This window comes from Gavia stellata, chromosome 24 (assembly GCF_030936135.1).
Source record: "Gavia stellata isolate bGavSte3 chromosome 24, bGavSte3.hap2, whole genome shotgun sequence".
Classification (NCBI taxonomy): domain Eukaryota; kingdom Metazoa; phylum Chordata; class Aves; order Gaviiformes; family Gaviidae; genus Gavia; species Gavia stellata.
The window spans coordinates 13,668,602-13,694,724 of NC_082617.1; the positions used below are offsets into that span (position 1 = coordinate 13,668,602).

At 36.3% G+C, this 26,123-nt stretch overlaps 1 protein-coding gene across 1 annotated transcript in view; it reads left to right on the forward strand.

Moving 5' to 3' along the window:
* RALGPS1 (Ral GEF with PH domain and SH3 binding motif 1) overlaps nt 1-26,123 on the forward strand; it is a 120,273-nt gene that overhangs the window by 5,425 nt on the left and 88,725 nt on the right. Inside the window, exons 2-7 of the mRNA XM_059828971.1 lie at nt 11,276-11,402; nt 13,437-13,544; nt 16,861-16,911; nt 21,711-21,794; nt 22,298-22,387; nt 24,003-24,095. Coding sequence (XP_059684954.1) covers nt 11,346-11,402; nt 13,437-13,544; nt 16,861-16,911; nt 21,711-21,794; nt 22,298-22,387; nt 24,003-24,095 — 483 coding nt within the window. The 5' untranslated portion in view covers nt 11,276-11,345. The remainder of the gene's footprint in view (nt 1-11,275; nt 11,403-13,436; nt 13,545-16,860; nt 16,912-21,710; nt 21,795-22,297; nt 22,388-24,002; nt 24,096-26,123) is intronic.

The window sequence follows — 26,123 nt, forward strand, 5'->3', positions numbered from 1 at the left end:
CTTCAATTAAGGCAGTCTTCACTTTCGTCTTGCCTTTTTTTTTTCCCCCCTCCTTGCTGGTTATTTGTTGGCTACTGTGATATCTGGAAAAGCATGCTGGACTGCACCAGGAAGAGCATGGCTATCAGGTTATAGGATATGATCCATCCTCTTTACTCAGTACTGGTGAGGCGATATCTGGAGTGCTGTGTCCAGTTTTGGACTCCCTAGTTCAAGAAAGTTACGGACTTACTGGAATGAGTCCAACAAGTACCCATGAAGATGATTAAGGGACTGGAGCATCTTTCATATGAGGAGAGGCTGAGAGAGCTGAGGCTGCATAGCCTGGAAAAAAGAAGGCTCAGGGGAGATGTCACCAGTTTGTAGAAGTATCCGATAAGAGGATGTAAAGGGGATGGAGCCAGAAACTTTTCAGTGGTGCCCAGTGAATGGAAGAGGCAATGGGCACAAATTAAAATAGAATAGAATAAAGTACATGGAAAACACATGGAATTCCACCTAAACACAAGAAAAGACTTACTGTGAGAATGATCAAGCACTGGAACAGGTTGCGCAGAGAAGTTGCACCATCCATGGAGATAATCAAAACCCAGCTGGACGTGGTCCTAGGCAACCTGCCCTGCTTGAGCAGAGGCGTTGAACTATATAATCTTAATAGGGCCCTTCCAGCCTCAGTGATTCTGTGGGAAGATAGTTACTAAGATTGTGGGTATTACAGAGTCCAAGAGAGACAGCAGGCTTTCTAAACTAACTTTATGCGGGTGAAGCAGTGAAGGAACATGGCGATACTTGTGGCGAATAACTCTTCATGCTAAAGAGGGGATATTTATCACAGTCCTACATGAACATCTTGATCATTGGAGTATAGGTTAAATCACAGGCAAGGTAGTAATGGTAATCACTGCTTCCTATGCTTTGCAAATCTCTTCCAAAATACTAGCTTTTTCAGCCAAAATGATTTAGCAAAATTAATAAAAGTATGAAAGTAGTTTGGAATGATGGAAACTGTGAGGGCTAAATTATTGTCTAGCCCTGAGTAAATTCTGTTCTTCAGGACTTAGGACAGTACAGTGCAATCTAGCATCATCTTCTGAATTACTTCACATCAAGTTGTGACACTTCCTCTGTATTTATTTCCATTATTTTTCTAAGGGATGCTGTAAAATAGGTTCTCAGAGTAATTGCATAAGAAACCTAGAACCTAGAAAGGACTTACTTCCATTTTCATTTCTTAATCTATCAACAATGAGTACATATTATTTTCTGAGTTATGATTACATATTAAACCAAAATATTTAAGACATTTTGAAAACAGGCCTGTAATAAGTTAAGAGTCACTGCCACCTAGTGGAACGTTAAAAACTTTGAAGTGTTCTAAAACTTGATTAAACAAGATTTGGAGAGGAGAGTTCACAGGTTTTTATGGTTGACACAGAATGAGAGATTCCAAGTGGCAGCAAAGGATACTAGATTTCTTTTTTTTGGAGTAGCTTATAGTCATTATTTTTCACTTAAGAAATGCAACCTTTTTTCGTTCTTCCTCATTTATAGTAGAACATGCGAGATACTCGTGCTGACTTCTAACATTCAAATACAAAACCAGCTTCTTATTGGTGGAACGCTTGGAAGCCACAAAGGCTGTTACGCTTTTGTGGCAAATATTGCAAATATTAGTCCTTACTAGTTCCTCTCTATGATATATTGTTCGTATACTATTTCAAAATATGTTAATGATGTTTAGTGTGACAGGCTGGATGTCTTCTACTCTTGAGACTGGTACTAAATATAAAACTTCAAGTAGTTTTGCTGAGAAATTTAAATCAGAATGTAATGTTGACTAGAAGTTACAGCTTTAGTTGAGAGGCATTTTTGTCAGTTTCACAATGAAAATGGAAAGCTCGGTTTGCAGAAGCAGAAAATATGTTCCAGATGCCAATAACTTACCATAATGCAGCTTTTATCTAGCTTGGGGAGGAGTATCTGCAATGCTGTGGCATGGGACTGTCACATCAGTCAAGCTCAAGGAGACCTTAAGTCACCTTGCCATTTGCCAGCAAATCCATGTTTGTATGACAAATTAACAAACTGTTTACTGTTTCCCACTTTTCTTATGACTGTTTACTGCAGAATCTGGGCTTTGCAGTGATGATTTCATTTTGTCATTGCTGGTGGAACTTGCCGAATATAGTTGTGTACTATTTGTAGTAGTTTCTGTTGTTGAAGAAAGTGATTTTCAGCATTAAAGCTTTGTTGATATGTGTCCTGTATTAATTAATTAATAGATCATGAAAACAACAGAGGACTCTGCTGATAATCGCTGGTGTCTTCTATACTGTATGTCATAAAACTTCCTCGAATTCTCATTCAGTGTTGTTGTAGGGGGTGGGTTTGCATTTTTATTTAAATAAATCAATAAAATCAACCTTGACGTAAAGATTTCCAGACATGGGTAAAGTTCCACAGTCTATGCAAAGTTCTTCAAACGGTTTCTAATTATTAGAAACCTGCACTGTATTTCTTGTCTTAATTTGTTTAGGTATGCAGCCTGAGACCTTTCTTGGTAGAATGTCACTTTATTGTGGTTTTTTTTCTTATACAAGTAGTGTTGATCATATCATTACTTTACTTCTTGATGCATTAATGATGGTAGACATAGCAGAATGGAGAGAGGAGAACACTTAATAGTTAACCTGTAAATATAATAAGCGGTCATTAGAGTGAGCCCAATTATCAGTGGATATAGTAAAGATAATGGGGCATGATCAGGATAAAAATAGCATTGCACATTCAAACCTGCATTGTCAGACTCCTGCTCTTCCATGGTTTTAGCAACTAAGGATCCTGTGAGATAGTTAATAATTTTGAAATACATTTTGACAGTTTAGGAGCATTATGAAGAGCCTTTTCATTATGAGATTGTGCATACAGCTCTTAAACTATAACACTGAGACTTTGTGTTCATTATAATTTTAAAAATAATAAGGCCTTATTTTTATTGAACTTGTAGAATGTCAGCTTACCTTTTTGGTGTAGCGGTGGCCACAGATGTCTTTGTATCTGGGTTGCCCTACGCCAGTAAGTTATTTTGAAAATCCAGGATTTGCACTGTTGTAGGGCAACCTGGCTATGACAAAGGAATCTGTGGCAGGCTAGTATAACATGTGACTGGTCAAGTAGAGCATATCATAAGAGCATGGCCTGAGCTTTGGATGTTGTTTTTAACCTACTTGTTAGGTATAATTCAAATCATTTGTATTCATAAAACCCGAAGAGTTTGGGACCTGGAGTCTGAAGTTGTTTCTTAAACTCATCGTATCAGCTGCTTCTCTCCTCATGATAGAACTCATTTGAGTGTACATGCATTAGAAGGGTGGCAGTAGGAGAGTTGAGACAATTTTGGTAAGAGAAGTCAGCTTTGAATCTGCTTTTTCATTAGTTAGACTTGATTCATTGGCAGCTAGTGGGAGGTGCTGCAAGAATCACTTTTTCAGCCTGTTTGCCCAGGAATGATGCATGTTATTGAAGAATATTTATTTACTTCAGTAATTTCAGTTTGTGGTCAGCTAAATCAGTGAGGTTAACACATAGTTAATCCACAGACCCTTAATAATGTTAATAGTGGTTTTAGCTAGATGGACAGGTCTAGTGATCCGAGATCTGTGACACACTTTGCTAGTTCTGCTCAACTTCTGTATTTGTGCTGGTAGTATAACAGTGACTGGTGTAAGTTGCTGCACTAAACTTTGGAGTGCTGTTTCCCTTCAAAAGGTGTATTGTCACTGGATCTTGTCACAGCCCAATATATAGGGATTTATGTACTAAATTATAAATATTATTTCCATTACATTTCCATTATTATTCATTAATTATACTAAGAAGTCTCTGAGAAAATAATGTGTATGAAACTACTAAATTTTTCATGGCATATTTTATCTATAGGTGGTACTGTTGCCTAAAGCATAATGAGATATATGAGGGACTTGCCAGTGAAATGGATACTGAAAATACATAAGACAGTTTTCGCTTAGTAGGATCTTTAGTCATATAAATGTAATGGCTTCTTAATCTTCTATAGCCTAATTGCTTTTTTCTTACTAAACTGTTAGTAAGCAATTATTATTTAAATCCAGGCTTTTGGATACTTCAGAATTTTTCATGTTGTACAAAATGGCCACCAAGGTCTAATGACTTTTGAAATGAAAAGAGCTTTTTCATATAAAGCATTCTGGCTATTTAGACAATGCAACTGTCCAGTCTCATATGTGCATTTGTGCATGTATTGTATGTCATGAAAGGGCTCAGAATGACATAAAAAATATTCCTATTTTCTGAAGGAAGTGGAGTTCACATGGATCATTTCTGCCTTTACTGCAGGAGATGTGGTCCTTTTCCTCTCTGCTTTGCAGAAATCGTATGTGAGGGAATGAGAAATGGGGTTTGAGAGGTGATACTTGACTGGACAGGGCCACTCAGGAAAGTGAAGATACGATGTAGTGTTTAATGTACTAAACTTTTGGGAGGGGATGCTGTCAGTCAGTGATGCTCAGTGCTTCTGAGGTTTTGTGCATTAACTTTTCTCTAGCTTAGCAAGTATCCACATAGCACTCAGCAGCTGCTTCTTTGAAAGATGTAAAAAAATTTTCGTCTAGAAATCCTTCCAGACTGGCTTGCTCTGTCACTGCAATGACAAAACAGCTGTAAATTGCTCAGACTCAGAAGGATTTTGAAAATTTACTTTTCTTCTGTTTTTAATATTAAAGTGGTGATACTAAACAAAAGAAACTCAGAGGGGAGGGGTGGGGGGAGGTATGTAAATATCTAGATATGGAGAACAAGCGACACATGGGTTTAGATACCTTGATGCTAACTGCCTTTTTCTCTTTATTTAGCAGTAACACAAAAAGATGGGACTTCCACTCCTCTCCCCCCTGCCCCCACCCCCCACCCCCCCCTGCTCCGGCCCTGAGCCTCTGGGCTGAAGCTGGATGTGATGTAGATGGACATAAAAGTTTCACATCAGTGGCTGAATGCAAGCACAGGGGCACAAGTATAACCACATTATTGTTTCATCCTGTTTTCATAATACAGTCCCATTTTCCTCTTCCAGTACGTTAACTGTGCTAACATATTCTCATTTGTACTCTACACCCACAGCACCTGAATATGACTTTGTTCATGGTTCATCAAGGAAAGAAACGTTCTAATGGTGAACATCTGGAGGAGTAGTTTTGGAATGAAGAAAGAGGAAAATGGGTGCAATGATTAAAAACAACTCAGAAATTAATACGGAGCTCTGTATGGTCTATTGTGTCCTTAGGTTGTGGCAATTGCCAATGAAGTGGAATAGTATATTGTTGATCTTGCTGGAGGTAGAAAGCAAGAATCTTGCAGTATTCTTCATTCCCTTATCTTGGTCGATGACAGCTAACCATTCTCATGTTTGATACCAAATACAGGAAGGCATGTCCTCTGAGGAGCGGCTGAGGACTCTGGGTTTGTCTAGTTTGGAGAAAAGGAGGCTGAGGGGCGAACTCATTGCTCTTTACGGCTTCCTGAGGAGAGGTTGTGGAGAAGGGAGGTGCTGATCTCTTCTCCCTGGTATCCAGGGACAGGATGCGTGGGAATGGTTCCAACGTTGAGTCAAGGGAGGTTCAGGCTAGATATTAGGAAACATTTCTTTACCGAGAGGGTGGTCAAACACTGGAACAGGATTCCTAGAGAGGTGGTTGATGCCCCGAGCCTGTCAGTGTTTAAGAGGCATTTGGACAATGCTGTTAATACCATGCTTTAACTTTGGCCAGCCCTGAAGTGGCCAGGCAGTTTGACTAGATGATCATTGTAGGTCCCTTCCAACTGGAACTATTCTATCCTAAATTTATTAAAAAAATACAAAAAACCCCAAAACAAACAAAAACCAACCGGTAACTTTTGTTGGTTCCAACCGAGTTTATCAGTACCCAAACAGGGCCCTAGTGCTCTTTGTCTTCACTGAACCAGTTGTGCAGCTAATTTAAGCTTACGAAAGAACAGCTATCTTTTGGTAGAATACCAAAGTATGTTTTCTTAAAAGCATGCTGCAGCTGTCAGCTCATGACTCAGTGATATTGGGAAAACCATAATGAACTAATGAAAGTAGTAAGTAAATGGGGTTTGAAATCAGCTAAGACAGTTAACTTTTGGAGCCCAGAATGGCCGTACCAGGTCTGATCAAAAGCCTGTCTAGCTCAATATTTTTTCCTCCAATAAGAAAATCAATAAGAACAATGGTCATCAATGGTTGCTTACGTGGTTATTCTCATATTCGCTGAGAGCAGCGTGAACAGTTAGTAACTTCTCCATATTGCTCTGCTAACATTCAGAATTTAGGGCATAGAGACTCCTTGGCCAGAGGTGGTATCTGTGCTTAAGAGTCTTTAAGTGACTTTCTTGTGAGTTGGATAACTAGTAATGGGAATGAATTTATGGTCATTGTAACTGGATTTACATTTCTGCTTTCAGAGAATATCACTTCTGTGCCATAGATGTGCCAAAATTTAACAAATGCTGGTAAAATAATGGCTGTAGGGGTTATTTTTGTGCCCAGTTTTGATGGTGGTGTTTTGTTGGTTTTATTTTTCCAGTTTAGTTGTTCTTGCACTGTCTTCACTTTTGCTTCAGAGAGAAAAACATATTTAAATGGGTTTATTAAGTTGGCAAAGAAGAACAGACATCCTCTGGTGATATGTATGTTTGCATCCAGATTTATCCAGTTTGCATGCCAGATTTATCTGGCAATCTATGAGTGAGATCTACTGCAATGTACCTGTGAACCTTCCATACAAACAGATAAGATTCTTTGTTTTGGTTTGGTTTTTTAGCACTGTTTGTATAATGCATCATTTTAATGCGTAACCTGAGCAAGTTGAAAGAATTTTTAAGAAGCAAAAGCTATGAAAAGAAATGATATGTAATTTTAGTGACTTTTTAACCTTTTATTGCCAATATATTGGACCTTTGATAATTTTCAGAATTTCAAAAATGTCTTTTTAATCTTGTTGGAGTGAAATATTGCAAGTATGGGGGAGCAGCTTTTATAGTAATTAATATCTTTCTGTATGTAGTCTGACAATCTTTCGTTACAGTAGGCTTAGTAGTAGCTCCAGTGCTAATTAATTTGCAGAGTAATACCTTTTGTGATAGCAGGAGTGGAAATACTTCAAATCACCAGGTGATTTCATAAGAATAAAAACTCTTTATTGGATTTGACTTAAAAGGATAATCGCTCCCTATGACTTTTCTCAAGGCAGCAAAACAAATGGGTGTGTAGAGAATTATTTTTTCCTAGATGTGACTTGTGGAGAAACCTATGCACATAGGAAAAAACAGTCCATTTTTAATGCTTGTGTTAGATTTTATTTTTTATTCCCCCAAAATGTTTCAAATACATTTTGGTGCTTATTTAGAATGAAAGTATCTAACCTTGCAAGCTTTTTCTATGTACTGAATGTTGAAAGGCAAAAGTAAGTTAGTGCTTTTGGTTTCAGATATTAAAGAACTTTTGTCTCTTTTTGGTTTAGTGAACGTTAAAACTTGGAGTAAAACTGAGCTTGGACAGGATACGAGATCACATATGGGATTTTTCTTTCCCCTTTCAGAGCATTTTTGAGCCCCCGCACACTGGAAAGTCTAGTCAGAAAGGCGGAGAAGGAGGAGACGAGAATATTTTTGTAGCCTTGATGTAAATGCCACGTTTTAAAGAAATTACATCATCAAAATTGCTTTCCACTTCAGTATCTCTGAGGACTATTAACAGGAGAGACTCCAGACCTAGAAATACTTTGCAGTCTGTTAGTGCTCAAAATATGAGTTAATTTTATCGGGACACAAGATAAAGGAAATTGCTTCTTGACTAGTTTAATTGAGGAGATTCTGGCATTATTTGAAACAGTTACTGATTTGCTTCATGCAGGCCCATGAGATGGTGGGGAGAGCTGTTGTCATGTAAGGCCTTGTAGGGATGACAGGTAGGGTGAAGACCTCATCTTTCTCAAGGAAGTAAAATAAGGGGTTATTTTTGTTCTCAGCTGCTTGCTTTTCCAGCATGTTCCTGTTTGTATGATCAGAGTGTTGTGGGAAAGGGTGAGGATACACAGGGAGATGTGGCAGTATCCCTAGTTGCTGATTTGAGCAACTGCAGATTTTGCTAAAAGGGTACATGTACAGGAGTCTGTGGCAGTGGTTGCCATGGGGTTCAACTGCGTGTGCTGTGGGGAATGATGAAACAACCGTGCTGTTTGTTTTCTCGATTTAAAGTGAATCAGAGCTTGAGCTGACTTGGTAATTCTCTAAGCAGTTCTTGGTTTTTTTGTGTGCACATGCTTATACACGTGCAGAGACATACACGAATAGTTCTGCTCTTAGTATGTATGTGCATGCTGTATGTGAAGAATTTTTACTAGCTGTCTGCTGGGCAGCATGCTTAAAATGCGTGTAAACTTTCTGCAACATTAGCAGTTCTTTGCAGTGAAACAGGGCTATATGGTATCTGTATTTTAACCTGTCCCTAGCAGCCGATTTAGGTTTAATAATTAGAAATAGTCAGGTAGTTTAGTTTTCACCCCATGGGCATAATACTGATTATTTAATTTGGGAGCGAGGGTTCTTCTTTCTTTTGATGAGACAGGTGTTTGGATTCAGCAGCCTCTTCTGTGCAGTCCTGTGGGTCTGAACTGTGTTAGGTTTTTTTATGCCCATCTTAACAAGGTTTCAGTTAAGGTTCCATTTGGATTCTCACATCTGAATCTTGCAAAGTGTCACTTACCTGACAAAGTGAGAGGCAGATTCTGTACTAAGACCTTCTCTATAAAGAATGTTAGCAATGTATTGTGTTGAACACTGTAACTTCAGTAAGGCTTGTAAACATCCACAGCTGTCCCCTTGTTCACTTAGTCAGCCATTGCATTGTAGTCCTAAGAGTCAGTTAATCATTGAATCATAGAATGGTTTGGGTTGGAAGGGACCTTAAAGATCATCTAGTTCCAACCCCCTGCCATGTGCAGGGACACCTTCCACTAGACCAGGTTGCTCAGAGCCCTGTCCAACCTGGCCTTGAACACTTCCAGGGATGGGACATCCACAATTTCTCTGGGCAGCCTGTTCCAGCACCTCACCACCCTCATAATGAAGAATTTATTCCTTATATCTAATCTAAATCTACCCTCTTCCAGTTTAAAGTCATTACCCCTTGTCCTGTCACTACATGCCCTTGTAAAAAGGCATGTAATATATTCCTGAAAGATTGTTTATGATCTAAGAGTAGTCTTAGATTTGAGATTATGTGGAGTGTGATTCATGATTTAATGAACATAAACTTCAAATATATTACTATGATGTATTAGCTGACAAAACTTTCAGTGATTAAGGTAAGAGCATAATGTGTTATATTGAATGTTTAACTGAAGGACTTTGGCAGGTCCTGTGTCATTGTGCTAACTGTTGTTGGACCAATAATGAAAGGGAAACTTTAACCTGTTAAGCTACTAGTTAGTATGGATGCCCAAAATGCACTGAATACAGTATCTATGTGAAGCCTGTTTTTGCTGTGTTTGGGAGTAGAATTTGAATTTTGATTCTGGCTTTTACTTCATTTTAGATAAATACAGAGAATGCCTGTCTCAAAACAGTATTTTCTATAGGAACAACGAATTAATTCTGAAGTTTTGCAACAATAATCAGAGGTCCAGTGTGAGGGAGGGACCAAACATATCCATCAGTAACAATTTTTTAAGCGACATGAAAAAGCCTTCTGAGCGATTTTCTGAACTAGCCAATCTTATGGTCAAATTTTTCTTTGCGGTGTGGATTTGAAAATAAAATTGTTTAGGATTCCCTTGACTTCCCCTTACATAAAATTTTGACCAAAAGGAATATTTTTGTGCCTGGAAGTATCTGTTGTTGTCATTGGGTAAGTGATTTTATTTAAAAACGGGTGTGTAATTCTTTTATGAGTACCCTTGCTATCTGAATTAAGTCTGTAATCATGTCAGTGGTTCTCATTTTAGTTCTGCCTATTCATATACAAATTTTATTTTTTCTGAATGAGAAGCAACTTAATTAGATTTGTGGAATTATATCCACCTATGTCGATATGGTGCCTACCCTTTAGTGTATAATAATTAACATATATCTAAGAAGATGCAATCTGGTTTCCTGATATTGGGGAGATAAATATTTATAACTACTTAATACTTATCTTTGTTCAATACTCAGGAATATGCTGTCTTGTAATTATTTGTGCTTTATTTCAAGACTGATGGTTCTTTTAAATACGAGTATTACTGTGGTGATCAATGGCTTTGTTAATTCGGAACTGCAATATGGGGTGGTTTAGTGTGTGGTTTTTGTTTTGTTTGTTTGGGTTTTTTTTAGTTTTCGTTAAACACTTTGTATTTCTGTGTTTTCATTAAAGACTTTGTAATTCTGGAATGGATTATTTGATTCAAGTGAGTAGAGGCAGCTTCTTCGTGGTACCACATACTCAGATTTTTTGCAGTCCAATCTTTCAGTTTCTGGGGGAAGCTTCAGGTATATTACCTATGTAGAGTCCTAAGCCAATTTGGGACTGTATCTGTCTGCTTAATCCAGTTTGGAAAAAGTCTCACTTCAGACAGTGCTGTTGCTGGATTGGCTGAAATCCGTGACATTCATCCTTCCAACTAAGGACAATGTTGGCCAGTTCTCTTCTCTGGAAAACTGTTCTTTGGGGACTGACATAAAATTATTTCAGACACACCTGTCGGTATAGATATTAGTGGAGGCCTAAGCAGCTGCCAGTAGGATTTGCGCATTAGAAAGATACAGTGGGACTTAAATCACCGGTTACGAGACTAATTCAAGTGATGAGCAGGGAAAAGTGAGGAAGCACCACTTTTTTCAGTCAGTTAATAGCTTGGATTTCTTATTTTAAAATACATTATGGTTACCTGCAGTTTCTGGATGAATACTGCCTAGCATGGACTTCATATAAAACCTAATTCAACATAAATAACAAATAATACACTTTTTTCCCCCCTACATTTCTTGAGTTGATTGGAAGTGGGGATAAGGACTTGTCATGGCTTTAGCGATACTCAGTTGTACTCCTTCACGGTTGGTACCTGAAAGAAAAGAGAATCTAGCTCCTAAGATAATCTTGTTTCTGCAGTTCTTTTCTCTGAGAAAAACAATGAAATTTCTTGTATTGTTGGTTTTTTTAAAATTGTGTTTATTTATTTGCACGAATACATTTGCTTTGCAGGAATTCTGTTTTCACCATGTTGTCTCACCAGTGCTGGATAAGCTGAAATTTCCTGCGTCGTGGGGAGAGCATGTATAAAAGGAATGACCTCATGGCCAGTGTGATGGTCACCTCCGCCACTCCAGAGGTATAGATCCTTGGTTTTTGTTAGCTCCTGTATCAAAATGGAAATTTTAGCTTGTTTCAACTCCCACAGAAGCCCTTTCCACTACCAGTCACGTCAGTCCTTTTTCTTACGAACAGTGTAGTATTTGACAACAGAGTAATTTTAGAACACTCCGTGGTTCTGAGTGTTCATAACCTATTTTTTTATTGTAGTTGATGATGATTACTCATTTAGATTAGTTTTAAATAGCATTTTTGACCTGTAACTCCGTAACTTACAGCAGCCATTTATTATTAACGAGTTAAGAGCAATGTAATGTACCACATAAATAGAGCCAGTCAGAAATACTCCAGTTGAATTTTTTTTGAAATTTACTAGTCTACTAGTAAGAAAGTGCTCTGTAAGATTTTGTTCATTTTAACCTTTTGTATCCTTTGGAGACCAGGGAGCTCTGTTGTGCCGTTTCCAAAAACTGCCTAGTTCCATGTTGAGCTGCTGTGCACAGCTAACAGCCTGTGTTTGTAGGTCCAGGACAGCCAGCTGAGGACTGCTTAGGAATTAGTTACCCTATGAAGTTTTACTGGTTTTTTACTTTCATGTAATATTATGATGAAATATTATAAATCAGCTACAGTAAAGCTTGCCCAGTAAAAGCACACGTTTTAAATGTATGATTGGAGGTACTTTTTGAAAAGGTAACATTTTGATGAAATTCTTCCCTGGTTGAAAAATGCTACTTCTTCACCTCTTAAGACAGTTGAAGAGCTGTGTGAAGCAAGTTTTTCCATCATAGTGGTGCCTTTTGCACACACAGCTTGATCCTATCAAATCAGTTGTCCTGATTTTCATGAAACAAATCAGCTGTGAGCTGATCTTTAAAAATCTTACAGCAAAACAAAAATATGTAATACAGCTGTGCCCTGCAGAAGATTGTTTTCTCAAACATAGTATAAATGCCCTCAGACTAACAAAAATAGTTTTCCGTTCTCTCAACATGGGCGACATTTTGAACTGGGTATATCAACACACAATTTTGAAATTCCTCTTCAAAATAATGAAACAAAAATGCTTTTGCATGCCAGAAATATCTTTCATAGATCAGAGCATAAGAAGTCACCAGGGTCAAACCAAAGATTCTTCTACACCATTATTCTGCCTGTGATAATGGCCAACAGCAAATGCCTGATGAAGGGCAGTACAAATGTTAGGCTTCCTAATCAGTAGTTCCTCAGATTCTTTGTAAGGTAAAAAAATAAATCAACATCTCATTTAGCACCTTCTAGTTCTTTGCTACCTAGTCAGTTTTAAGTGAGAATTACATGTCACAGTTAGTTAAGATGCCAAAACATCTTGTTTTGACAACAACGTTCTTCTAGCAAAGAAATAACCTCAGTGAGGTAAGGGCTTAAGATTTTATGTGCATAAATTTGTATTCAGTATGTAGTTTTAAGATGAGAAATAGAAAAATAATGCTGCTATTAAATCACATTATTCCTGAAGAAAGGAAAATGAGCCACAGGTGCCTGCATCTGAGCCCAAGGACAGAAACTTCAAAAGGAAGGCAAGGCACCAATTTTTAAGGCAAGACTCAGTACTATTCTGAAGTACCCTGGCCTAACATTGGGTTAAATTTCAGGACATCTCAGTTTTTCCTTTTTTATACTATTATGGATAGAGTAGCATGATTTGGATCTACCCACTCTTTAACTTGCATATTTAATTTAAAAATTTCCATTGAATATGGATCTTCAAAATCCCAACACATTTCCTTTTGTGTGACAGCTCTTTTATCTAGTATATAATTTTAAAAATGGCTTTCTAAAGCTGGAAATTTCATAGAGCTAAAATTGTATGCCGCTATAGTTTTTGCAGAAGGAAGTTAGTTGGAAACATTCGTGAACCGTGCTAAACTAAACTTTATAATTCAGTGTCTGAAGCTTTTTGAAGTTCATACATTTTTCTTGTCATTTCTTAATACTTTTACACATATTTATTTTCTGAATTTGACATGAAATTCATCATTCTGCAGATAAGCCTACTTTTTTTTCTTTGTAGGGTAGTAGCAGCTCAGATTCTCTGGAAGGGCGAAGTTCAGATTATGCCAATAAAAGCTACGATGCAGTTGTATTTGATGTGTTGAAAGTAACTCCTGAGGAGTTTGCTGTAAGTAGAAATGTTGTTTTTGCATTTAAGCTTGTGTAATATTCAGGGCTTGCAGGTTATTAAAAAATACATAAAACTTTTTTCTTGAAATAAAATCTTTTAAATGAACTTCCACTGTTCTTAAAAACAAATTACTGATTATATAAACTTTAACAAAATAAATATGTCTTGGGATTTAATCGTTCAGTACTGACCTGACACAGCATATTTGTTTTTCTGTGTAAAGCCATTTGAATTTTTTCTGGTGTTTTAGAAGACCCTAGCATAGGTTTAAAGATGTTAGTTATCCACAGTCTGATTCTTTTTTTTTAATTGAAACCACTAATACTCATCTTTTCTGCTGAAACATCAGTTTCTCAGAAAAAATCAGTTTCTTAAAAGCAAAGAAGCTTGTAGAGAGGAAACAATTTGCATTCCTTAATAACAATTTTCAGTACTAAACTAAAAGCAGAACCGCAGTTTTGGCAAAAGTCCAATACAGTTCTTGTGCTTGGCCCCTTGTTTTTAATTTATATGTTAACTTGCTGGGGAGCAGGAAGGAGTGAGGATGAAAGCTATTGAACCTAGTTCAATGTTTTCATTAATATTCTGGGCATCAAAATGATATTTCTCTCATTTGGCGTAAGATCGTTTAATATCTGTTCACCAAAAAAAAAGTCCTGGAGATATGCCTACGTTATTCCTATAAGTTTGTCACTTTGAAACAAATTCTGATGAGTCTTTTGTAACACTATTATAGAGTACACAGATGAGATGAACTGTTGTTAGGTAAAAATACAAAAATACTTGGTTGGCAAATCTGCATCAACTCAGTTAAAAAATGCCCTGATGCTTTTGCTGCTATTCATGCAAGTTCAGATGATTCATGGCCAAGGACAACTTTCAGAAATGAACAGACCAACAATTTAGACAGGCCTGTAAAATCACACAAAAATATGTCTAATTTCATCAGAGGAGACTGAATATTAAGTCCAAAGGCAGCCCAGAACATAATGTGTAGTCTACACCGGCAAAAATGAATTTGTGGTGATCTCAGAACTGTATTTATAAAATGATCAAGTCAAGGTAAGGTTGCTTGTAGCTTATAACTGATCAGTTTTCTATTACATTCATAATTCCTACTGCTTTTGGTTTGAGACGGAAGCTTTTTGATGAGGGTCTTGATTTAATGGTACACTTTAAAAACACACACATGGGCACGCACACACCCTTATGTCAGTGTAACATGTCTTTTAACTCTGAAGTCCAAACTTCTGTAAGTTGCTTTTCTCTCTACAGTTCCACCCATAGCCATGAACAAAACAAACAAACAAACAAAGAACTTACCAACACCCAAAGAAAGCAAAAATTGAAATGTGTGTCTGTAGAACTGGCAGTGAGGCTTGAAAAAGATCGTATGTAAACCCTGATGACAGGGCTGTTTGTTTGGCGTTGATTTGTTTGTTGATGTTGATTTTAATATGGTCACACAAACTTTTAACACCAAGGCTATCTTAGCCAGAGTAGCTATTCTCCTTGTGCCTCATTAAAAACTTTTAATTGGTTTACCCTGATCCTCCTTTTTTATTAACAGCTCAAGTAATGTTTACTGCTTCTGTTCCATCCAGAGAAGCAGATAATTTCTTTCTTCAGTAAACAATAGCAACCAGAAAATTATACATACTATTTCTTGTTACTCAAGACTGCAGTAGTCTGTTTCAAATTACTTGAAACAGTTCAGTTGGGGAGACTGAAAAAAACCCCACAGGTCTGGGTTTACTGTAGTTAGTGCAATTTGGTTACTGGACATCAGGGCAGAGATCTGTAGAAGATGGGATTGCTGTATTAAATATAAATATTTAGAGAAAGGGAATGGAGTCAAGTTAAGGTCACTTCCAAATTTAGTGTGTTGTATTCCTTTTTAAAATGTAGAAGCAGCAGAGGAGAAATTCCCTCATGGTAATCACATATATAACGAAAAGACCAGCAGCTTGTCAATACTACTGAATTTTGGTTTAACCTTTTTGGCGATTTTGACTGAACCTGTGTCTTGTTGAAACGATTACAAGTTCTCACTGAAAACTTCTTTATTAATGTCATATAATATGGTTTATAGTCAGCTTTTTGGAGCCTCTGCTGTGCATCTTATTAGGAGACAGTCAAGAAGTTGCAAACAGGCATTTGTGACTGCACTTTTTCTAGGAGCAGACCGAGATCTTAATGACATCTGAGTTTTTAAATACCCAAATATTACTCAGAAGTATAAATCGCAAAATTGAGTGCTGCTAAGAGTGTTTGGCTGGGGCTTTGTGGCGCAATCTTTGACTTAGCATAATATAAAAGCAAGAGACAGGCAGTGTAAATTAATCATTTATGGAAGGAAATTTTTTTCATGTCTGTCAAATTTTATGGGCCTCATTAACTTTTCTAGGCTCATGTCTGAGGAATCATGCTAATAGTAGAAACCTGTTTAAAATTATATTTAAATAGATAGTTATCATTCTTAATTGGTGGAATCAAATGAGCACTTTGAGAGGGGATTAGCAAGGTTTTGCAATTTTGGGTTTAGCATAACAAAACGGCCAACAGAGAAGCTTTGCTGGGGAAAGATCCAAAGAAGCATTCTTTGACACTTTCTTTTACACATTAAATCATGTAAACCTCTGTAGGTTTATACATTCACACTATAATCGAAGTGCCTATTGGTTAAACATAATTTACATAACTTCCAAATATATAGTGTCATTCAACCACTGAAGCAATTGAAGTATCTTATCACTCAGATGCTAAAAATGTTTGAGAAATGCTTTTTTTCAAAACCATTGGCTTTGAAACAGCATTACAATGTCTTACCAGTACATACTGATCAGTCACTGAAAATCTGTGTATGATCCCTTTAAAGCATATTCCAATAATAACTAATTAACACATCATAATGCTTTAATGCCTTTCAACCCAGTGAATGTAAAATTTATACTGCTTTCTATGTGAAAGGCAAATAATTCTTCATGCCATTTCTGTTATGTCAATAAAGGGCCTAAACAGTAAGACTCTCAAAGACAGGTTTTTCCTCTTAGACTGCTGCAGGTACTGAAATCCTTCACTTAGTTACAGCTGGTAAACGTAAGAGAATATAATGACATGTTGCCACTTAGGATGGTAGAGTTTCTGCTTGTGGTGTGTCAGCCTGGACAGAGAAGGCCAAATTCAGGACTGGTCAGTTCTGGTCTATGGAGCAAATGTGACTCTATGGTTTGTAGTTACCAAAGGGCAGATGTAAAATACATGATTGTTAGCTCTTTGTATTACATTATTTAAAATTTTATCTTTATTGCAGAGCCAGATTACATTGATGGATATGCCAGTATTTAAAGCTATACAGCCTGAGGTAGGTTTTCTTAAGCTATCTGTTTACATCTTTGGAATTCAGTGCCTGAGGAAATGTAACCATTTAAATGATGCTTTTTTGTTCAAAAATGCTCAGCTTCTTGCACTGCACTAATATTCTTCTAGGCTTATTCCTTGTTAGCACTGTGAATCTGTAACCCAGCCTGATTTACTTTGATTTGTCATCTATCACCAAAAGGGATGACTGTGCTTTTCGGGAAGTCTTCCTGTCCTGCTTTGTGTTGAGTGTTTCTTCAGGATAAATTTATCAAATGTCAAAATTCTCTACTCTTCCTTCTGCTCCTGTTTTTCAGTTCATATCTGATTTCAGAGTTTGACTTATGCCTCTAGTCATAACCTGTATTTTAGGCTGCATCAGCAGCTTGGTAAACTTGTACTATCATGTTTAAGATTCAATTCTGAGGGAGTAAATCAGCCCAAACACTTAAAAGTTAATGTATTAGTGTCCTTTAATTTTTTTAACCTTTTAAGAAAGACACAGAACGAAACTTGAGGCCTGTTGAGAAAAAGCAATCAAAGTTAATGTAGGCATTGAAAATCAGAAATAAGAACTTCTGTAATAAAGAATGAAGGTAGTTATCAGAATGTTAAATTTGCATAAAAGTGATATGTTGTCTCAGTATTTTGATGAAATAAATTCATTTTCTGCCAAAGGTACAAGACTTGCGTGTTTCCAGCTTCAAGTTCTTTAATATAAGAACATGTCCTTAGATCCATTATGGTTTATTGTCTTCTTGTGCCTAGGTGGAATATCATGAATACATAAAGGGGAGAAAAAATCCCTGTAATATTAGTGGAACTGAATTTTTGACAAAATCAGAAAGGGCAGTCCAGTTTAGAAGGTTCTTAGTAGAAGGTTCTTCTAGCTGAAAACATTTTCATGCTTCTGAAATTATCTGTTTTCTCTAGGCAGTCAGGGAGTCTTTTCTTTACTTTGGGAAAAAAATGGCAAATGAACAATGCAATAAGAAACCAGCAATACCTGTAGAAAAATCTGTTAACGCAAAAATACCACTATTTACAAATAGATACTTTGGCACTTTTTAAATGAGAAAATTTTGCTAAGAAAAACATCAGTTAAAACAAAATGGAGGTTTCACCAAAAGAAGAGGTAGTGTGATACTCTGGGGATACAAAATAAAATACAAAACACTAGGTGTTCATATTTAAAGCAAATTTTGCATTTGCTTTAATTGCTATGAAATATCTGTGCCATAGAATTCTATAGCAAAAGAAAATACTGATTTGCTGTTGTTCTTTTCCTTTGTCATTGCTTCATTTCACCTTTTGGAAATGAAATTTCCTGAAGGGCTACTCTGATGGATTGGCAGATAGATGTAACTTAGTAAGAAATGATTGGAAGAAACCTAATGTCATATTTTCAGCTTCTGTTAGAATACAGGTCTGTGTATAAGTAGCAGTTGCCATAAACTGTTAGTTTTTAATTGTATTTTCTGACTTTCATCTTATTGGAATTGCCAATATAATTTGTTGTTGGCAAACAAACAAATAAACATCTGTTTCTATCCTGAAATTCTGCCAGCTGTAGGGCTAGGTTTTAAAGCAAGATATAGTCTGCATATTTGTCATCTATCTGCCTCTTGTCATTAGACTAAGAAGGTTAAAATTTTCTGGTCAGGTCAGATATTAATGTAGAGTCTGTAACTGTCTGCATTTGTTTGAGGCCTGGTAGCCTTTTAAATTAAGTTGGTGTATCTGTTCTGTGTCCGTAAGCTTGGATACCCTTTGATAAACTACTCCTTTGAGGCCTGCAGGGTTTCACGCAGATGACTGACTCTTGCATTGTTGATGGGCAGATGGTTGTCTGCCATTTTACACCGGAATGCTACCTTGTCAGAGTCTTCCTTTGGTGTCCTTGTATTGCGTGGAAGAAGGAAAGACCAATATTCTGGTTGAAACCTGTGTTTCATGATGTACTCGGTTTATTATGTCACTGGGTATGATGAAGGCAGAGTTATGGTCCCTACTTTTCCTTTCATACTTGCTTGTGCAAGGTGGTCACAATTGCTCTGCAGAATCAACTTTTGAATGCAGGAAGTGGTGGTAAATACACTGGTATGTGAATAAGAGTGAATACTTCCAGTTTCCTGTGCTAGAAAGGGGGCATGAAAAAAGCACGGAGGGGTTGAAATGGTTTGCTAGATGTTGCGTAGCTAAGTTCCAGAGCAGAACTGTGCACAGAGGAGGTTTTCCTTAGTCAGCAACCGTTGGGCTGGCTGCTTTAATGAGTTACCTGTTGTTGAATTTTGTGTTTGGGAGAAAAGCGTTATGTTGTTTTTTCTTCAGGTTTTAGTCTTTAACGTGAGCTTATGCATGGATGGAAGGACTTAAGATTTTAGAGTTCTGGTTGCCAAGTCTTATCTCAAACACAGAAACATCCTTTAAAGCTAGCGCTTGCTGAGGCTTTTTTCTGCTTTTCAATTGAGCTGTTACTAAAAAACACATCTGCATGTTACTTTGCAAGAGTTCAGTCAGAGGATGTCTTGATTAACAATTCTTTGTTCTCCAGCAGAAATAACTATGCTTACATTCTAGATTTCTATGTAACCTTATTTTGGGGTTTTTTTTTTTCAAAATCTTGGAAATGGCAATCTCCACAAATTTCAGGGTTTTCTTGCACACTTGATTGGAAGGTTTCTTGTGACTCTGTGCTTTGAGGAAGTTGCCTGCATCCTTCCATGCAAAAAGATGAAGTGTAGTACTACAACACAGTACATTTTAGCAGTATAAAAAAATTCAGCAGGGGCATGTTGGATCACTTACTCTTATCAACCTTCCTATTCAGTCCAAATTTTAAACTTAGTCAAATGATTTTACCATGCACAGGATTTTCCATTGTTGCTTACTAGCCCTCTGGCAACTGCTTAATATCCTTAGGTTACTGACCTCTTCCACTTTTCTGACAAATGTAAATTTTGCTGTCCTTAGTAGAGTGACTGAGATTTTTCCACATAAACATACAATTTCCAGACTCTTAAGACCAGACGTGCACTAATTATGTGGAGAATCTGTGTCTTGACAGATGCAAATTAGCATTTTTATCTGCAGAAGGCTTAAATGCTAGAAGACTCGGATACAAAATATGTTTGGAACTGGAAACGCTTTTCCTGATGCTCACACAGGAACGTGCAGACCTCCACATCTTCAGAGTGTGTTCCGTTTATCAGAATGTACAAAGCGCTTTTCAGAGGAAGGATTCTCTTTGGCTGACTCTCTGCCCTTTCATGTGAAGGCATCTAAAGTTAATAGTGTACATTTGGAAAGTTGGACAACATTTTGATTGAAACTGAAATGTGTGGTTCTAAAAACAGAAGAGTGATTTAGAACTGGTGTTACAGAGAAGTCATTTCCAGTATGTATATATCCACCACTCGTCAGATTGGAATATAAAGACTGTATAGATATGTGGTAACTTGAATGTGTTGTTAAAAAGAGTCAGGCTGTCTAAATATATTTGGAACTGCCTGAAATAACTGTTGGAAAATGGACACTTTCTTTCTGGCTAAATAGAATTTGTAGTTATAATTTCAAATTTCTTTTTATGCATAATTTAATACAATTTATTTAAGGAGAAAATCATTAATCTGCTTTTTAGCTCTTCTGTTAACTTTATACTTCCCACAGGCATTTCTACTACTCATTTTGCAGTTTAGGTGAAACATTATTTTTTACCACAGAGCATTGGGATTTTATTATGCATTGAAATTGATTAGTTGTGATTACAGGTATACTACAGAATTTGTGATTTTTTGTATTATTTTGAACTGGATAGACTTTGAAGTGGTAACTGTAATGAAAGTTCATTGAAAAATTTGTTTCATGTACTGTGACTGAACTATGCAGCCTACTGGCAACTTTTTGCTTTATTGGCACCAAAGTGCTCATCTATATTTTTAAGTACATGCCACACTTGAGTCAAGTCTGGCTAAACTATTATGGCTTAAAAAACAAAAAAAAAAAAATCAAAATCCAAAATAAACCAAAGAGTTCTAACCTCAACCTTCTGACCAGAAGACCTTCCGACTTAAGACTATTACTGTCCAGCCTTTTTCAAATGATAGATTCTGTCGCTCTGAGTATCACGTACTGAGATTTCAGGTTTTTTAAAATTAGTTTGTAATTACTGTAAACAATAATATTACAGTTCCAAAATTGTGTTCTTCAAATGCTTTAGATCTCACATTTCAATTAAAAAAAAATTAGAGATTGAATATGCCAAACTGTGGTGTATTCATGGAAGTTTTCTAACTGTAATAATGAGGATGACATTCAGGAATAATAGCTAGGTTACCACCTGTAGTTGCACAGCTGAATATTGTACTCTTTAACTACTTCTAATATTGGTTATTGATATGTTTAGCTTTAGCTTCAGGTTTGAACCAGACAAGATTATATACTAGCAAAGTCTTTACTCCTGTCTGCTGATTTGCTCATATGAGGGCACCCTGGCCTGAAATAATCAATGCAGAATGAAACTTCAGAGACATCAGTTGTGGCTGATTGCTTAGCTTCTCTGTATCTGAATATTAACGATGATGTCTATTTTCTTCTAGTATCAGGAGAATATATGAATCACATCATTTATGTATATAAGGAAGACACAGAAGTGTTTGGTTAGACTAGTTGTCATCGATTCAGTGCCTTGGATGGGTTTTAGCAGTTATCTGATAGATGCTTCTGTCATGTATCAGTTTTTACACTCTTAAATGTTTTTAAACATTACTGATTTTTAAGGCAATTTTTAAATATGTTTCCTAGGAACTAGCCAGCTGTGGATGGAATAAGAAAGAAAAACATATTCTCGCTCCAAATATTGTTGCCTTTACTAGGAGGTTTAACCAGGTAAATGATTTGATTACTGTGATGAACAGGTACTGTTTCATAGTTGTCTTCAAGTATAAAGTTAAATAGAACTAGTCCTATGCATTAAAACTTAAGGCTGGTTTTCTTAATGAAGGTTAAGATTTTAAAATGGCAGTTACTGTTTTCAATTGCTTTTTCCACATTTTCGTGTTGTTCCTGTAAACTATTAGTTCCTAATTATTAGTTCCTAATAATTTTTGCTGATGTGTTATGGTACAACATTAGCAATTATTTTCCTTCTTTTTCTGTGTTTCACCTGCTCATTCAGTTATCTTAGTGTTGTTTCACTTCTCTACTTGTGACTTATATCCAATGGTAGTGCTTTTGGGTAATTGCAGCTATACAGATGAGAATTCATGGCATTCAAACTCTTCTTTCCTTACCCTTTTTCTCCCTGGGAGTATCATGAAAATTTACAAATCTTTCATCTCATAAAGTCCTTTTTTTGTAAATAAATTCAGTTGTATGTGTTTACTTTATAGGTCAGTTTTTGGGTTGTACGAGAAATATTAACAGCACAGACCTTAAAAATAAGGGCAGAAATATTGAGCCATTTTGTGAAAATAGCTAAAGTAAGTGCAAATTTCTTGTACTATCATTCAAAATCTAATTTTCTTTGTGTTTATTTCTGCACTACTCCTATGAACTGTTGTTGGATAACAGAGGGTAACGTTCTTTTTTAGCATATTTGCTATGTTGTACCACATGAGTAAGATAAAGGTCTGACATCTGTTTTTACCAGTTCAGTGTGACTCGACTTGTACTTTCTCCTAACAAGTTTAAAAGTGGTTTGTCTTGTTGATGGCCAGCTATGTGTAGCCAACACTGAACATGGTTGTAAACTGTTCTGGTTTTTGTCTCCCCCCATTCAAACTTATCTTTTATGAAAAGAAATCTCTTGCTTCTAAAAGAGCTATTGTGAGACTTATATTCCTACTTGTAACATGTAGTTGCTGATACAAAGTACCACTGTTAAAGCTCAGTTATTTTAATGAGTTTGAGCAGTGCATTTTGCAAGTCATTCTTAACTTTAAAAAAAAATATTTATTTTAAAAAACATTTTTCTGCTTCATGACCTGTGGTCATTCTGTTTTGTATGACCGTGTGTGACACTAATATTAGTAAGAGGACAGCACTTGGATCAAAGGCCTGAGTGCTAATCTTGTACATGTGAAATTGTGTGTGTGTAGGTAATTAGAATAATACTTTCCATGTAGTAAAAAATATTTTTTTTTCCATTGTGAGTATTTCCAGTCAGTTTACTTAGCAGTTTTGTACTTATGCAGAAGAGAAGGTAACTGAAGAGAATGTTCCTGGCACAAATGCATAGTCCAAGTACTAGGAGAATGGTCAACTTGGAGGTGCTGGGTTGTTCTTAGAAATAAGAGGGGGGCTTTTTCCCCCCCTGCAAAAAGGAAAACACTGTCCTCTTTTTCTCTTTTCTTTTTTTTTCCCCCCCTTTCCTTTTCCCTCAATAAAATCCAGATCTTTCTCGAATGCTTCTGAGCAATGCGTAAATCGATCACTCAAGGATGAATCCAGCCTCTTTTTAAAGTTTACGAAGAAGCTACATGACAGCTACATACAGTTCTCATTTTTCTGTCTTTCTGGAACCATGTTGTAGGAAACTTTATCATCTAAGACAGCTTTATTCCAAAGTATTATCTGTCTTGAGATCAATGTGTTTTGAGTAATTGTCAACACAGAGTGAATTTAAAGTACATTGAAGTGAGGAAAATTTGTCCTGTAAAACAGATTACAAAATAAAGTTGTATTAATTCTGAAAGGGTCATCAGCATCTTTGGTTGATGATTTTATCTTGATTAAATTTTTAATTTCAAAAATTATACTAATTTCCAAGAACAATGCATCAAATATTTTTTTAATATTTTCTGTTCCTGAAGGAACAGCCTTAGAAAATAACAAATTCAAATAAAATACAGTTTGTATTCTCACAACTGAAATGCCTATTGTTTTGAGGAATATATTTGAAAAATTTGCAACTTTTAAAGTGGTCTTAAGAATTTTGCACATTGACAGCATTGGATAATGTTGTTGTCTGAAGTCATTGATGAAAACTTTGTATTTTATTAATGAAAAAAAGATTTATTCTGTTAATGGAACTTTGAGATTAATTAATCTGGCTTCCCTTTTTGATGTGCTAAAAGTTATTATTCCCTTTTTCAGAAGCTTCTAGAACTGAATAACCTTCATTCTCTTATGTCCGTGGTGTCAGCACTGCAAAGTGCGCCTATCTTCAGACTGACCAAAACCTGGGCTGTAAGTTATTCCTTGGCCATTGTATTTTCTGTCTTGTTTGAATTCTGAGGTTTTCTGAACTCTTCTGAATTGTCGAATTGCATGCTCTGAAAGAAGATTCTTTATATTCTTGTTTTTGTGGTACCATCATAGCAGAACTAGTGATCTGTTACACATTTTGTGAAAGCAGAGTCTAAATGGCTGCATATTTTTAAGCGATCTTTTTTCCCCGTAAGAGTTTCCTGTTGTCCCGTCTGTTCTAGAAGCCACTGATTATAAGCTCAAGAGGACTTTCATTTATAAGTAATCTTAGAAGACCTTCGTATAGAGTGTGTATCAGTATCCCATTATCCAAATCATTGTGTGTGTCATTAATACATTGCCTAAAAGGAAAGGAAGAAAAAAGATATATTACATATATAGAAGCATTAATTTTCTGATTATTGTGCAATGCATTTCAGTTCTCATTTATTTTAGAAATTAAAAGCATTGATAATTCCATGTTCAGAAATTCAGTCTCTTGAGGGCAGAATTTCTCATTTTAATTTACTGTAAGTTTTGCTATTTCTTTAAAGTGGAATACACAAATATAATGTAGTCCTGCTGTATGTAATCTTTAAATATGCAAAGGATTAGGTAATTCTCATTAATTTAGTATTCCACCCAGAGTGGATCACATTATTTATCAGTTCTGAACAGTTAAAGTTGGCTATACTTAACTCTTTTACCCAAGTTTGTTATGTCTTTAAATGCCTGTAACTTTTTAATGGTTTGATTGCTCGGAACTACGCTATAGTCTAATAAAAATGTAAGTCCCTGCTGTTTTGAGCGGCTTGATGAAAGTGGAAGTTAAATAGGGAGAATTGCTCATGTGTGAAACTGAATGTGTGAATAATTCAATGCAGGACTTAGACCTACAGAGGCGTAAGGGTCTTTGTAGGCACAGCAGTTCAAAAATACAACGCAGTGCAGAGTTAGGGCCTCAAGGAATTCTCAGTGCTGTTTAGAAAGACAACAGCAAAATTATTCTGAAATCTTTTCACTCTTGTACCTTTTATATTGCTTTTTATTAACAGCTGTTACTTAACTGTGATGTGGTGTGCACTGTGATGTGGTGTGCACTGTTCAGAGTTGCAAAGGGCCTCAGGGCTCCCATTTCCAATGCTGTTTTACTGATGACTCCTGTCAAGCCCATCCTGTTCTGAGCAAGACTGAATGAAGCGGTTAACTCATGCACATCCATTGCAATGTTTTTTTAACAATGGGCAGACTCACAGTTCTCTAGAAACAGAACAGCTAGGCTTATGAGCGCTGTAGGACAAGAGTTGGAGTTTTACAGAGGAAGAGGTGTATTAAGAAATGTGCTGTGGAACAGCTGTCTGTTGTCAGAAAGTACAACTGCAAGAAACCAGTGTACAGTGCCATAATTCTCCACTCATTCTGACTCAGTTGGCTTTTAAAATCATCTTTAAAATATTGCTGGTGTTTCTAAAAACAGCTGAAATAGGGAATGCGTTTTTATAGCTACAGTTGTGGATTTTGTGTTTACTTTTCAATCTTCTGCCACTTTAGGAGCTTTTGCATTGCTAAATATTTTTCTGATTTTCTCTAGTAAGTCCAGTTATAGAAAACAGAGATTTAAGTATCATAGTGATTTACTTTCCTTGTACTTTTTTCCAAAAAGTTTTGTCATACTTTTAATAAAGCACTGTTGAAATGGCACAATTTGCATTTAGTTAGAGCATTTTCCACTGCTGTTTCTGCTTTCAAATTCAAGGTTTTTAGCAATTCTGATAAACTATGAGAATGTTGGTGACTGTATAGCAACATCTGGTTTTCCTCTAAAAATTTGATATTGCTGAGGTTATTCAAAACTCTGAGGTAGTGATATGTGGATCTTTGTTATATTATTCAGAAATAATAATCATATTTGTTCATAGCTTGACTTATGCTGAATTGCATTTTTTTTTTTTTTCTCTTAACAGGTAGCATGTTTTCAAACATTGTGCTGATTTGGGTGGTGATGAATTTAAGATTAACTTAACTATG